Source organism: Populus trichocarpa, chromosome 11 (genome assembly GCF_000002775.5).
Source record: "Populus trichocarpa isolate Nisqually-1 chromosome 11, P.trichocarpa_v4.1, whole genome shotgun sequence".
Classification (NCBI taxonomy): domain Eukaryota; kingdom Viridiplantae; phylum Streptophyta; class Magnoliopsida; order Malpighiales; family Salicaceae; genus Populus; species Populus trichocarpa.
The window spans coordinates 4785191-4800618 of record NC_037295.2 but is presented as its reverse complement, the minus strand read 5'-3'; the positions used below and the strand labels follow the sequence as shown (position 1 = coordinate 4800618).

Below are 15428 nucleotides of genomic sequence, written 5' to 3'. Positions count from 1 at the left end.
AAAATTGAAACAATAGAAGGAGCACAACATTCCATATACACCCAAGTACCTTGTAAGTGATGTGGACCTCCCTTGTTAAAAAAAAACAATAAATTAAAAAATCTACATGAAATTATTTAGTCATATATATCGATATAATTTAACAAATGACATGTCAACCGATCATCTCAATAGTTTGCTAGTATTCTACATCTCTCTCTTTTTATTATTATTATTATTATATGTTAATAACAAAAACATTCCGCGACAACGAGCTGTCACTTGTCAACGATAATCCAATAGAAAAAGGTAACGTATCCTTTCTTAAAGGGTTTTCATAATTTAATTTCAAGAAATTGGTTTAGATTTCTAAAGATAATCGAAGGATATCTTCATTGTAGGGAAAGAAAAGAAAAATTCCAAGAAAAGAAAACGAGTCCCTTTTCACGGGTGATTACCAAATCGATCTCCATTCAATGACAAAATTAACAAATTAAGATGAAGCTTGTTTGGTATTATATTTTAAATAAAATTACATAAAATTAAAAATTATATATGTTTTTAAATCGTTTTAATGTATTGACATTAAAATAATTTTTAAAATAAAAAATAATATTATTTTAATATATTTTTACGAGCAAAAAGTATTTGGCTGAAATTCAAGTTTCTTCCTCTTGCCATTGCCATGAACAAAGTTCTCATCGTCATCTCCTAGTCCTAGAGATAGCAAACCTTTCTAGACCGTATTAGTTTGGCTCAAAGGGTGGAGGTTGCATTTATTCGAAATTGCTAATCAATTTATTACATTTAAGAAAAGTCTCTAAAATTGTTCAAAGTCGGTTAGTGTTGAAAGAGAAATGTAGCAACGTACGACCGTCCAAAGAGAAATGCACTCAATACAACAGTTAGGTTTTATTTGATAAATACATAATTGAATTGGATATACATCTGCAGAAAAAAATACTTGACAAAAGTCAAAATTGGTGCCCCTTCAAAAATTGACTTTTTCTTCGTAATACGCCATGGCAATCAAGCACATACCTCAATCTCCAAGTTGTTTAAAATAGTAGCTACTTGGACGATAGTAGGCCTACTCTTCCTGGAATTGCTAACACAAGCTGAAGCAACCTTGGCCAATCTAATAAGTGGCCTCATATCAGAAGGCATTACAAGTCTAAGATCCAAAAGCTCACTAAACCTCATTTGTTTAATCAAAGGCAATGCCCATCTCACAAGTAACCCTTCCTCGGCTCTCCTTCCACTCAACAGATCCAACAAAACCACACCAAACCCATAAACATCACCTTCTTTGCAAGCCTCCCCCCTTCCATTCCTCCAATGCTCATCATCCACATACCCCGCAAGCCCCCTCTTTTCATAAGGTGCCAATGAAGATAGCCCATAATCACTAACCCTAGCACACAACTTGTCATCTAGTAGAACATTTGATGCCTTGAAACATCCATGAACAATATTTGGTGCCATCCCTTCGTGCAAGTATTCGAGTCCTCTAGCCGCCCCGGCTGCGATACTCAAACGCCGGCTCCAGTCCAATAATGATGACGCCCCATCAGAATTCTCATGCAAATAATAATCCAGACTCACCGCACTAACAAATTCCATTACAATGATTCTCTCACCAGGAGCCTGAGAGAATCCTAGTATAGGCACTATGTTAGGATGCCGAGCCGAAGAGAGTGTTTTCAGTATTGAAGTGAACCCAAAACCAGCATTACTCAGAACAAGAGAAGGGTGTATTCTCTTGACAGCAACCGGCTTTTGATCGCTTGGCAATACAGCTGCATACACAGTGCCTAAACGACCGGTGCCGATAATTCTTCGACGATTGAACCCTTCAGTAGCATCATCAATATCTGTTAATGGATACCCCTGTGCAGAAATCTTGGCGGCTGGAAGACTTTCTTCAGATTCTATCGGTTTGATCTTTCGACAAAAGATTGTCAGGACCAAACAAAGAATGACAACAGATGCTGCAAGAAGAGACAAGATAAAATAATAAGCAACTTCCTGGCTGGATTTCATATTTTGTGATCTGGGCTATAGTGTTTTGCTCTTTTGGACTATATATGATATTGATTGGTAATTTGAAATTACTGTATATGATCTCTCAGGAGGCAAAGAAGGTTTGTGCGGAGAAGATGGCTTCACTATAAACTGCTGCACGAAGAAATGATCATTTTATATGGGGATTGATTGCATGTTTGTGAGGGCTAGTTTAGAAAGTGAAACAGAAAAGTTAGAGAGGAAACGAGGTATCTAAATATCTAATGTGCGTATGCTTTGAAAATTGAGATTTTTTGGTAGGAAATTTGGAAGCTATCTCATTAGTTTAGTTGCGTTGGTTCACGGTTGGCTGCCGTCTACTTTGTACCTTTTTCAATTAAAGACCGGTTAGCTTTTAAGTCAGGGTTTGTTGCTTGGTTTGACCTAATTTTTAAATTATTTATTTATTTAAAATAAATTATTAAATTAATTTTTTAAAATATTATTTTTTATAATTTTAATGTAATGATATCAAAATTTAAAAAAAATATCATTTAAAAAATCATTTCAATATATTTTCAATTAAAAAATATTTTTAAAATGTAATCTACCTTTTATTTATAATTATATACAATCTCATTGTTTATTATTCTTTTTGTCCAAACATATTCTCTTGCATTCTATATTTATTTTTTGAGTATTGAACAAAAATCATGTAGTACAAAATAAAAATTTATAAGTCATCTTATTTTTCTACACTTTTGTAATATACAGTGAAAACTGAAATGTAAACAAACCCTACAGTAGCATGTCAATTGTACAATCAATTAACAAAAAAGCACGTCACATGTACAATCAAATTTATTTCAGCCACGTAGAGAATAAACATTCCAAACATGAATACTATAGTTAATAATAACCCTAATTGATTTTTAGAGATTAAAGAACTGATTGTATTAAAAAAAAAAATTAGAACTTCTAGTACACCTTAAACAAAAATAGACTGCATTTTTTTATTTGTATGTGGTTGTTATGATCTTATGATGTTTCTATTTCCATCAGTGTATCCATGACGAATCGCTAAAATAAACGAATCCTAATTTTTAAAGTCAAGAACTTGGTTTGAAGGAAGTCTAAAAAAAACAGGTGTATCCACAGCTTATGCACTACAAATTAACCAAAGATAGAAATTCAAAAAGATTCAATGATTTTCATTTTTTTTCTCTTTTTTTTTTCGTATTTCGGATGTCTATAACTCTTGTATCATGGGATATAGGTTGAAATATACTCAATTATCATTGAGGTTTTTTTCAGGACAAACTTGGAATTTTTTATACCGTGTCATTCCAAATAATATTTCAGATAAAACTCTTTGTAATTTTTTTCTTTATTAGAAGTGAATAAGTTGTATTATTCCCAATAATATTTTAGATATTAATTCCATACATATTTTTTTAATTCTTATATTAAAAGTGAATAATAATAAATTATTATCCCTAATAATATTTTTTATATTAACTCTTTTGTAGGTTTTTTTATTCTTATATTAAAAGTGAATAATATATTTTCTTGCCAAAAATAAGTTTTTAATATGTTTGAAAAATAGGCCAAAGTCCTTTGGAGTTTTACAAATTGGTTGTAAAATCCAAGCAATACTTATTGTATTTTTAAACATGCAAAAATGTTTTTAAATTCTTTTCTTAATTTATAAGACATGCTCAAATATTTTCTAGATTTTTTTTACCATATGCAAAAAAAAAAAAAAAAAAAACTTTTAATTTTTTGAAAATATTCTTATAAATTTGTTTATTATTTTTTTAAGGCTTTGTTTAGTAAAATCTCATTTTTCTTTAAATAAAACTGTCAAAATAGACATAAAGGCATGTTTGCCAAAAACACCTTTAAGCCAAAAATCTTTTATAAAAAAAAGTTGATAACCAAACCAGGCCTAACCCAAATGACTCGACTTTGATCTGATTTGGTCAACTCGGAATCTTTAGTTTGACCATAAACTGAACAAAAAATATTAGTTTGACTCGAGAAAAAAACCAAGTTTAGATCAAAATTTAAAACAGATCAGACTTGTAAAAAAGAAACATAAAAACACAAAATATTTTGACCAAAACGGATTAAATGCAGAAAACTCAAGAACACGAAAAACATTCAAAGCAAACCCGACCACATGAGTCTTAAACCCTCCTAGTAGATACAACAAAATCAGAGGCATAAGCATGTTGGAAATCAATTACTGAACAATAATCAAGCATCAAACATCAACAATTATCAACCAATAATCATGATTTGATCAAAATAAGTCTAGATACAAAAAAAAAACCCTAGGATTAAAATTCAGAAAAAAAAATATTTCTTGATAAGAATTAAACTTATATTATTAGTTAATCAAACTTGAAGAAGTTGTTGGCGTGAAGAATTGGACCAAAAGTAGTCCAAATCATGGAGTCAATGCAATATTCTTCTCAAGAACACGAAGAACAAAAAACTCAAAAATACCCAGAAACACCTTAGCTACTGTCAAACCGAGAATATGCATTCCAATCCTCGAAACCAAGCTTTTTTGGTTCATAAAAACACGTTATCATTGCTACATATGATTGAACTAGTATGTATAACAAATAACATTAAATCATCATAATCTTGCATAATATCCCAATTTTTATAACTACCAAATTAAAACAACAAACATATTCAATAATTTGGTGTTCAAAACTAGTATTTTAACATTCCAAAGGACTTGGCCAAAACTCACGAGCCTAGAACATGCATTACCAACCCAAAAAAAATATCAACAACCCTATTGTCTTATTGGCAGATTTCAAATACATATATATATATATATATATATATATATATATATATATATATATATATATAAACAATCATCCAAACATTTAGAAAAATTAACAAATAACTCAAAGCAATATTAAACAAGAAAAAACCAATATTTTCATGCATTAATCAAAATAAAAATTAAAAATTTTATAACACTAAAACAAGTTAAAAAAACATCATTAACATGCAAGGGAGAGTTAGAGGTGTACCTCACGAATATCACCTCCTAGGTTACGGGAAGTTCATACCTTCAAAATTCATTAATGGTTGTTGCCCCTTTATGCTTTTATTTTGCAAAGTTTAGCTTTACTACACTAAAATCTTAAGAAATCTTTGTTATAGGCTCTTGAACCTTCACACTTAGTTTTCTTATCAATATTTTCCTCCCCTCCTCCCTCTTTTTCTTTTCGCTTTCAGTGGATATTTATAGGCTTTTGCTAGGGTTTTTTAATGGATTCATTAGAGGATTAATCATGATTGATTTGACTCTTTGATTGAAATGGGACGGTTTTGGAGTGGTTTTAATAGCTGGAAGTTTTATACTTGCTAGTTTTGCAACAAACTTGGTTTTGAAGATTTTGGTTGCTAAACTTCGAGACCAAAGAGTTGTTTCTAAATTTTTTATCTTAAGAGGAATGTGTTCAACCCTTGATAAGAACTCATTGAGAAGGTTTAAAATGTGAACACAAAAAAAAAATCAATGGTTTCACAAAATAGGTGTCATAGTCAAGACTAATTGAGTTGACCACTTTTGAGATTTCGCCGGAGTAACTCTGACGTAAACATCATCCAAGATCACTTGGAGTTGATAGAGAAGGTGTACACCTTTCATTTGAATCTAACCTTTTTTTAATTTAGAAGTATGTAGTTTTACATTCATTTGTTTATGCCAACTCGATCAACTCAAAACTACCCAAATAAGAACATGTCGTCTGCCCTCTATTCCCAACTATGTGTTTAAACATGAACCAAATGACATGTTGTCTAAGTTAGCCACTAAGAAATTATGGTTTTTAATTTGGGATTTGATCAAAATTCAATTTAGTCCCTAAAATCTCAAATCTTCTTAATCATATCCTTAATTATGTACTCTCTAACTTTCAATTTTGTGCAATTTTGTCCTTGTCTAATTCAATTGTCGGCCTCAAAGTTCAGTGCCCTTTCAAGTCGGTCATTAGTTATCAATTTGTGTATTTTGACCCTTAATTAACCATTTATCTTTCAATTTTCTTTAATTTGGCCCTTAATTTAGCCGATTTCAGTCCTTGAAGTCTCATGCATTTTTTAATTTGGTTCTTAGTTTTGAATTTCTTCAATCAAGTCCCTAATTGCTTATGAAACTTCAATATTTATATAATTAAACATCTAATTTGACCAAATTATCTTTTTAAAATTGCAATTTAACCCCTAAACTTCAATTTATTCCAATTAAAGCCCAAATTAAACTAAAAAATCTATCTATTGCAATTAAGCCCTTAATAAATTCAATTAAACCCTAACAAATTCCAATTGAATTAATAAACATCCAATTCTGAATTTTCTTCCCAAATTAAATTTTCTCTTATAATTAGAGTCCTCGTTAGTCAAAATTGGATTGTCAATCTTTCCAACTTTATATAGTTTTATTCTTTCCAACCAATCTTTAGTAAATTTATGAGTGTTCTTCATATTCTCTTTGCTAATATATTTTTTTATTTTAAAAAAAAATTAATTTTTTTGTATTTCAATTTTTTGGTTTTTTTCTCTTTTCTAATTTTATTTTTATATTTATGTGAGAACCTAAAATAAATAACAACAAATCCAACCATCTAATTTCCATCACAATCCCTAATAAAGCCCCAAAAACCTATTTAAACAAGATTTCGCATAGAGCTGTCATCCACATCCAATTTAACAAAACTAAGATATGGTCACAATTAATATTTATGAGGGCATAAAGTTGATTGAAATAAATATCAAAATTAAAACTCCATTGAATAAGAAGACAAAACCTAATTAAAGAGAACATTGTTCTCTCACTCTCTCTTTCAACCACGTGTCATCGATAAAGAAAAAAGGAAAGAAAGTTGGCACCTTTTCTTCTCCACTAAAAGGAAATAATTTGTTTTTGGAAAACATTAGATTTGAACCTAAAATTCCGATTTTTCTTTCGACTCTAGTTTTTATTTTAAATAGAGTATTATAATATTATTATGTTCGTGAATAGCTTAATGAAGTGTGAATTTTTGGAAACACATTTGATGCTACAAATATATTCCATTAAATAGGTTCGTGGTTTAATTAATTTCGGATTTTCCTTTCAATAATTCAGCATCAAAATTAATGTGGGTATTAACGTTGATTCCTAATTATATGTTCATAACAAAATATTCTTATGATAGTGAAAATAATTGCGAGAAAAAATTGCAATCCTACAAGTAAAAGCCAAATTGCAATTGCAAAATGCAATAATCAGGAATCTCATAGAAGGGTTGCATATTAAACACTCATCACTTTTCTCTCACCAAATAAAATTTCCCTATTAAACTCGTGAGTTTTCCCTCACAATAAAAACCCAATTGAGAACAATTTCAAGTTGGAAAAAAATGCTGCAAGGAGGCTCGAACATCAATGGTTTCCTATGCCCGAACCTTATCCCTGGCTTGCTTATTCTCATGGCAGTAGCTATAGAGAGCAAACCTTGCAAGTTGTAGAAAATCTTCTTCATATTCTTCATATGATATATCCTCCAATGCAATACTTATATGGCAAGTTGGTTTTTTTATCAGATAACTTCATTCTCAAGCCCGAGGTTTAAATTTTCTTATACTAACACCTTCATTGACTTCGGCTTTGTTAATAACTAGGGTTAAACCCAACTAAGATTTGCCATGGGATAATCCCGGAGTTGCGCACCAACTATGTTTTGGCTTCATGTCGTAGCTGGTGTGTTGTGTCCCATTTTGAAAACCATTTTTTCTTTGGAATCCTATAGCACTAGAGAAGGTAGAGCTACCACATTAATTAATAGAAGTCGATGATAGAATTAGACATTGCATTTTGTCAGCACCTCCAAGTCATGAAACCACCCACACCATCATGTTTTTTACACGCGAACTTCCTATGATTATCTTCTGCAAGCTCGGAGATGAACATTGGACCAAGTTGGACTACAGAGATGAGTTGAGAAGGTGTCTAGAAGAAAATGGATAGTGGGATGAGGAGAATCAGTCCGATCGAGTTCTTACTTTTTCACGCCATTCACTGCGATGGGCAAATTAATGTGTATATGCATACCGTAGGGAGAAGATGGTTAGTGAATGTTGAAATTAAGGAGGATAGAAATTTTGTCATGAGATCACTACATGTGACACATCCAAGGGGGATGCCAGATGCAATGTATATAATATTACATTTTGTAGAGTTTTCTGGTCAAATTTATGGGGCTGAAATAATTGCTGCGTGAATGAATTATGGTGAAGTTGTTCGTATGGAGATTCTTAGAATAACTTTTTCTTAGATGGTTTGGGAGAAAATAGAAAGGGTCGAGGATTTGGTATTCTTTGTGGGAATCAATTTTTGTGTTCGTTGTCCTGCAATCAAAGCCAAACGAAGGAAAGTGAGTGTTTTCTAGGATTTTTTTTAAAAAAAAAAAAAATAGATCATTTATAATATTTGTATTGTTTTATTAGACTTAATCTATCAAAGTCGGATAATATAAATATTACATATAATAATAGATAAAGAATCTAAAAATAAATATTACAAGTAAGGTGACAAATCAAGATTGTAAAACCCGATCAACCCGTATACCTTATTTTCATCTTATTTTTATATTTGATAATTTATAAATTGAGTATTTTTTTTATTTAAAAATATTTTAGTTTCAAAATTCTTATTAATGAGCTTCATATTAAATTTCTTTAATATAACAAAAAAAAAAAAGCATGTTTGTTTGCATATATTTTCGTCGGTAAAGCCATCGGCAATTTATCAATGAAAATATTTCCTCGGTATTTTCGTTTGCATATATTTATCGATTTTCTGATAGTGCATTGAGTTTTTTTATAAAAAAAAAATTAATAAAACAAATTACCAAAAACCGCATAAGGATTGTAAACATAGGAATAAAAACATTATTTTACCAAAGACTAAACATTAACACATCACCATTTGGACTCTTTTTTACGAAGAAAAGAAGAAGAAGAATGAATTCTCTTAACCATCATAATTCTACAAGTTTGTGTTTAAGGCAATTTCTGTGATACCTTTAATTCCTGTTTATGACTCAAATATTCTACCTATGTCAAAATAGAGTAAAACAAGAAGCTGCAAATGGTAGATTTTATGAAGATGAGGAAGAGGCAAATGTGGAAGTTCAGGATATAGAAAAATCAAATGCTAACGATCTGGTGGAGGAAAGAGGTGTTATTCATGTTTTCAAACTTCCTTCAGAAATTGCTTCATTGATTGCCAAAAATATAATTTTAGTGCCACCTGCAGACTGTTTCGATCAGAAGCTCCTCCTAACCAATGGGACATGGTTTCTAATGAAATGGAAACCCATTCTTCCTCGCAATGGCTCATGTTCTTCGAGAAAGATAACATTTGCATGTTCATCAATCCAAGATCAGTCAGGAATACTTCAAGTACTTACCCAAGTCATTATTAGGATGTGTAATTTGCTGCTCTAATATGTTGAAAATAAATCAAATTTCTAAAAATTTAGTTAAACCAGTTGACTTATTGGAACCAGTCAATCGATTGAAACGTAGCAACTAGTTTAATTAAATTAAATCGGTCGACCAATTCAGAAAACGATCAATTAGTTAAGTCAGTAAAATTATGTTTCCTATTCAAATTAGAATTTTCTTTAAGTAGTTTAATTTCTTGTTTATCTAAGATTTGAGACCTATTAATAATTTCGTAATCAGAAGCATAATTAATAAGTGTATAGAAGAATACATAAAACAAAAACACTTAATAAAATTATTATTCTCTCAAATCTTTTTCTTGTTCTTTAATTTTGCTTATTGAATTGTTGTTCATAAACTCTCACCACATTATTTTCTTCTAACAAGTGGAACAAGAGTTTGTTTTTTATTGTTTAACATGGCCAAGAAAAACTTCCCACTTCAATATTCTTATTTGACAAAAGATAATTTTGAAATTTGATGTATTAGTATGAAAGCTTGGATAGATTTCGAAGATATATGGATAACAGGTAAAGAAGCTGAGTGATGATTATAGGATAAAAATATTTTGCAAAGAAAATTACAAAATTCTTATAATTATGAAATTCATATTGTATTAAAGCATTGTTTATAAAATATTCATGGTCGATGCTTTCTTAAATTCTAGATATTTATTAGAGTCATATAGACTAATATATATTATTTTTTTTCTTTATAAAAGGAAAAAATTACTCTCATAAGCTGAAGTATAAAAAATATCAAGAACTAATATGTAGATGATTGTCATAATATATTCACATTGAACTGATCTATATAGATAAACTATCTATGTGTATGAAAAGAAAATATTTGACTAATAATAAACGCTATATACAAGAATTGTAAATATAAAAGATAAGATTGATTCATCTATACAAACAAATTAATAATTAAAGATTTAGTGTGCTTTTAAACGTAATTTAGAAAATAAGATTATTGACTGGTAAGATTCTTTATACAGATTTGATTTTGTGAGATGCTACAAAGATTTAAAGATACAATTTTTCAAAAAAAAAAAAAAAAAAACCCAGGTAGGCAGGCGAGGGCCTCACAGCCAACAGGTAAAGAAGCCGAGTGATGATTATGGGTGGGGTGGGTACCGAGTCATGTGCAGATGTGAAAAAAAAAAACCTCACCCCACCAATTGTCATCGCTGTTTCTAAGAAAAATCTGTCTGTATTCCCCACTTCAATGCACCCAGTGATGGTGATTTCCATAAATGGCAGCACATGCACAAAACCAGTGTTGATTAATCCTTGCTTGCTGTTGCCATCTGGACTAACAATTTTAGTACTGTGTTTTTTAAAAATATATTAAAATATTTTTATTTTTATTTTTTAATATTAATATATCAAAACTATAAGAAAAAAAATATTAAAAATACCTCATGCTACTCAATAATAATAAGTACTCAATAGAGTCCAGTCACTACAGCTACAAACGGCAACCAAAAGGAGCCAGCCAGCCTATCTCCTAAATAGGAAGGGCCCATGAAATACCACCCTGGTAGATGCAGGCCAAAACCAGTAATAAACTTCCAAATCCTCCTAAACAGGGGTCTTGGCATAAGAACTTGGAATGTCCATGGCACACCGGCGAAGATACAGGATTTGCAGGATCTCTGGGGTCTTCCATGTAACGTGCAATGGTAATATTTGGAAAATCAGAGAGAAAACACCAAAAATAGTAAACACTGAGCATCACACAATCAACGACTGAACTTTAAAGAATGCACGCAGCCAATCGAATTTGGTGGAAGGAAATTTTCATTACATTCAATTACTTTTGACAGTGTACAATACCATCACCGACTCGTTGATTACGTTAACACCACCTTTCTTTTACCTTCTCTGCATAAATTGTCCTTTCAAGTTGAGAGCACCAACCCCAAAGTGGAGGTAAAAACTGGGAAGTTAGCCCAGAAACAAGAAAACTGGAGCTTATAATTAAGTGCTCCTTCCATGTCCATGTTGGCAACAAAACTTTGGTTGTTTACTCAAGCTACACTCCCATGATCTGAGGCATCTTCAAAGTAATAAGGTGTCAACTTGCCGTCTTTTTTAGCGGTCTTGGACTGATTGTCTGCCCCGATTTCTTGCAGCATTTTTACCACCCTTCTCATCGATGGGCGGTTGATGGGAAGGGGACTAGTGCAGAGGATGCCAATGTTGAGGACTTTGCATATCTCTTCCTTGAAACAAGAATCAAGTCTTGGGTCAATAACATGGTCCACTCCTTTCAGATCTAGAGTGGTGCATACCCAATTGACCAAGTCCTTTTCCCCGTAATCCGGATCGACTGGGCGTTTACCGGTTACCAACTCGAGAATAACCACACCGAAGCTGTAGATGTCACTCTTTTCATTCACTCGAAGGGTGTATGCATACTCTGCATCAAGTGAATCAAAATAATTTACTTTGTATTCAGTAAATGTTACTGGAATTGGATGACAGGCCATTAATATAGTTGTCAGATGAGAACTTGTAAATTATGAGAATACTAGTATTTGTGAATTGGCAATCAAATCCTAAAAAATATCCCTAATAATAATTGATGTCCTAGAAACATAAGAAAAATCAGTGTGGGTTAATACATGATTAAAAAAAAATGAATTTCAGCACAGATCATCTTCACACACATCAAAACTAGAGGAGTAGCAAAACCAGTTAGGAAGAACGTCAATCACTAACCTGGAGCAATGTAACCACAAGACCCTGCAATGATTGACATGGATTTAAGCTTCCCAGTAGATTCAAAGACTTTGGCTACACCGAAATCAGCCACCCGAGCTCCATAATCACCATCCAGTAATATATTGTTGGACTTCACATCTCTATGCACAATCGGGGGAACACAATCATGGTGCAAATAAGAAAGTCCCTCAGCTGCATCAGCAACTATCTTGTACCTTGTTGGCCAATCTAACAACCCTCCCTTACTACTATGCAACAGGTCACCCAAGCTACCATTAGACATGTATTCATACACCAAAAGGTTGCAGTCTCTGGTAGTACAGCAACACCATAGCTTAACAATGTTCTTGTGCCTAATCTTACTCAGAGTTGCAACCTCTGCATCAAAACCATTATCTTGAATCACCTGACCTTTCTCAACATCAACATCGCCACCCTGTTTTTTCTGGCCTCCCCAGAGCTTCTTCACTGCAACAGCCTCACCATTGCTAAGCACAACCTTGTAAACTTTCCCAGACGATCCACTCCCTATAACATTATCCTCATCAAGACAATCCAAGATCTCGTATTCACTAAAACCCAGATTATGAAACGACATCAAAGTCCATTTCGACTTATCAACAGCCCTTGCTTTCTTGAAATTCCTATACTTGAAATAAAACCAAACCACACCAAAAATAAGAAGAAACACAGCAAGTGCGAAAATAGACCTCATCGACCAAGCATAACCTATACCTCTCCCGCCACCCCTCCCATCACACAACCCCTCAATATCACCACACAAACCAGGATTCCCAACAAAGCTACTCTTGTACATCTCCTTGGCAAACAATGGCGGAATCCCTCCTGACAACCTATTATTCGACAAATTGAGCTTATTTAACTTCAAATTCTGCAAACCAATTGGGATTTTCCCCGAAAGCCTATTATTCGACAAATCAAGATAATTAAGCAGAGACATTCCTCCAATTCCATCAGGAATATTCCCAGAAAAAGCATTGCTAGCCAAATTTAGCTCATTCATTTTCTTCCACGAATTAACCCCATCCGGTAAATCACCCGAAAGGGCATTCCCGTGAAGATCCAAACTTCCAAGCTCCTTCAAATTCACTATACTCCCAGGCAATGATCCATTAAACCTATTTTCACTACCCGAAAACTCAGATAAATTCGCTAAAAACCCAATCTCCTCCGGTATGTTCCCATCAAAGTTATTCATATCAATAATCAACTTTGACAAATTTGCAGCACTAGCAATTGTTTTCGAAATCGGACCTGAAAATGAATTATTGAAAAGATCAAACAACGAAACATGAGGCAAACCCCAAAGCCCAGCTGGCACTTCGCCGGATAACCGGTTATATCCCAGCCGGACCCGGGTCAAGCTCCGGCATTGACTCAAACTTTCCGGTATTTGACCTGAAAACGAGTTGTATATCATCAAAATCTCCTCTAACTCGCCATTCTCACATAAACTTGCCGGAATTTGTCCGGTTAAGTCATTGTTTGACACGTCTATCCATCTTAATGGCGCGTTTTTGCCGAGATTTTGAGGCAACTCGCCAGTGAGTCTGTTTTGAAACAGCCTGAGTTCGTATAAGCTCGGTGAGTCAGCTATGCTTGCAGGCAACGTCCCTGTAAAGCCATTCTCGTAAAGATTGAGACTCTCTAACGGCAACTGACACAACTCGTCTGGGATCCACCCAGTTAACCGGTTCATTGACACGTCGAGCCGCTTTAACTCGGTCAGCTTCCCCAGCCCCCGAGGCAAACCACCCGTCAACGAGTTGTTGTAGAGCTCAATTTGGACTACGCTGGTCAACTCAGTGAGTGAACCCGGGATAGAACCGCCAAGATTGTTGAGTGCAAGGTCTAAATCCTTGAGTTTCTTGAGTCGACCCAGTGAGTCAGGGATTTCGCCATTTAAATTACACTGAGTGAGCCACAAAGTCTCCAGGTTTGTCAAGTTACCAAATTCGGGAGGGACCCGACCCGGCGTAAACGGGTTGTACGATAAATTGAGCATTCTGAGAGTTGTAATGTTGCCCAAAAAAGGCGGTATTATACCGTCCATGAGATTGTAAACGAGAGAAATAACCTCGAGTTTTTGAAAACGAGCGAAAGTATCGGGAATGTCTCCTGAGAAATTGTTTCCTGTAAGGTCAAGGTATCTAAGGTTAGGGAGGTCAGCTAAGGTGTGGGGGAGAGTGCCTGTAAGCAGATTTTGAGAAAGATCAAGGTGTTGGAGATTTTGACACGTGGAGATATCTAAAGGGAGAGTGGAGTTGATGTTGTTGATGGAGAAGGAGAGGGAAGTAAGGTTTTGGAGACGGCAAAGGAGGGAAGGGAAAGGGCCAGCCACGTTAGAGTTGGACAAGTCTATGGACGTTATAGAGCTTGTTGTTGGGTCACATTTGATGCCGGACCATGAACATGGGGTGGTGTCTCTGTCGGACCACGAAGAGAGAGCTGAGTCTGGGTCTGAAAGAGAGAGCTTTATTTGTTGGAGGTAAAGCCCTTCTTGGTTCAGAGAAAGGGTAGAGGAAGGAAAGAAGAGGATGGAAAGGAAAACGAAGAGAAGCATGATCTTCTTCTTCTTCTTCTACTTCTTCGGTGGTGATGGAGTTGGGTTTGGGATTCAAGATAGGGCAGGCGATGGGTGCGTGCTTTGGTGTGAGATATAAAAAGGGTTGAAACTTGAAAGTGAGAGCAAGTGTGTTTGAGTGAGTTTTCCGGCGAAGGGACTCGGGAGTGATGGCATGAGAGTGGGCTTATTGTTGTAAGGAGAGGTGCTCTGGTATCGTGCTGTGTATTGCCTGAAGGTGAATGATAGCCTTCATGAGTTTTTGAATGTTAATCATTCGTTTTCAAATTATTTTGTTTAAGAATATAAGCTTTTATTTAAGCCATTTTTATGTATTCAGTATTTTATAAAATAACTTCAAATTAAAATTAAGGCATATTTTATTTTGGAGAAATAACAAAAGCTTCAAATTCATGAACTTAAATGACTGCAATTCTCCGACAAACAATTAAATGGATGCTCTCAAATTTGAGGTTTGGCGCGTGAAAAAGACTAACATAGTTTAAAAAAAATTATCGAATTTTCTTTCATGGTATATATATATATATATTGTTAAGTATATAAAAATTTGTAATTTAATTGAATAATAGTACCTATAGTGCATGA

General features: G+C 33.5%; 2 protein-coding genes across 2 annotated transcripts; both read right to left on the bottom strand.

Annotated features, from left to right (window-relative positions):
* Positions 1-867: 867 nt before the first annotated feature.
* Positions 868-2340, bottom strand: LOC18103073 (serine/threonine-protein kinase-like protein CCR2). Its single transcript, XM_006377356.3, has one exon. The coding sequence runs from the start codon at positions 2020-2022 to the stop codon at positions 1009-1011; it is 1014 nt and encodes a 337-aa protein (XP_006377418.2). The 5' UTR covers positions 2023-2340; the 3' UTR covers positions 868-1008.
* An 8953-nt stretch (positions 2341-11293) lies between these two features.
* LOC18103071 (receptor-like protein kinase HSL1) lies at positions 11294-15080 on the bottom strand. Its single transcript, XM_006377353.3, has 2 exons — positions 12236-15080; positions 11294-11933 (listed from the first exon to the last, which is right to left on the bottom strand). The coding sequence occupies exons 1-2, from the start codon at positions 14820-14822 to the stop codon at positions 11542-11544; spliced, it is 2979 nt and encodes a 992-aa protein (XP_006377415.2). The 5' UTR covers positions 14823-15080; the 3' UTR covers positions 11294-11541.
* Between the last annotated feature and the right edge of the window lie 348 nt (positions 15081-15428).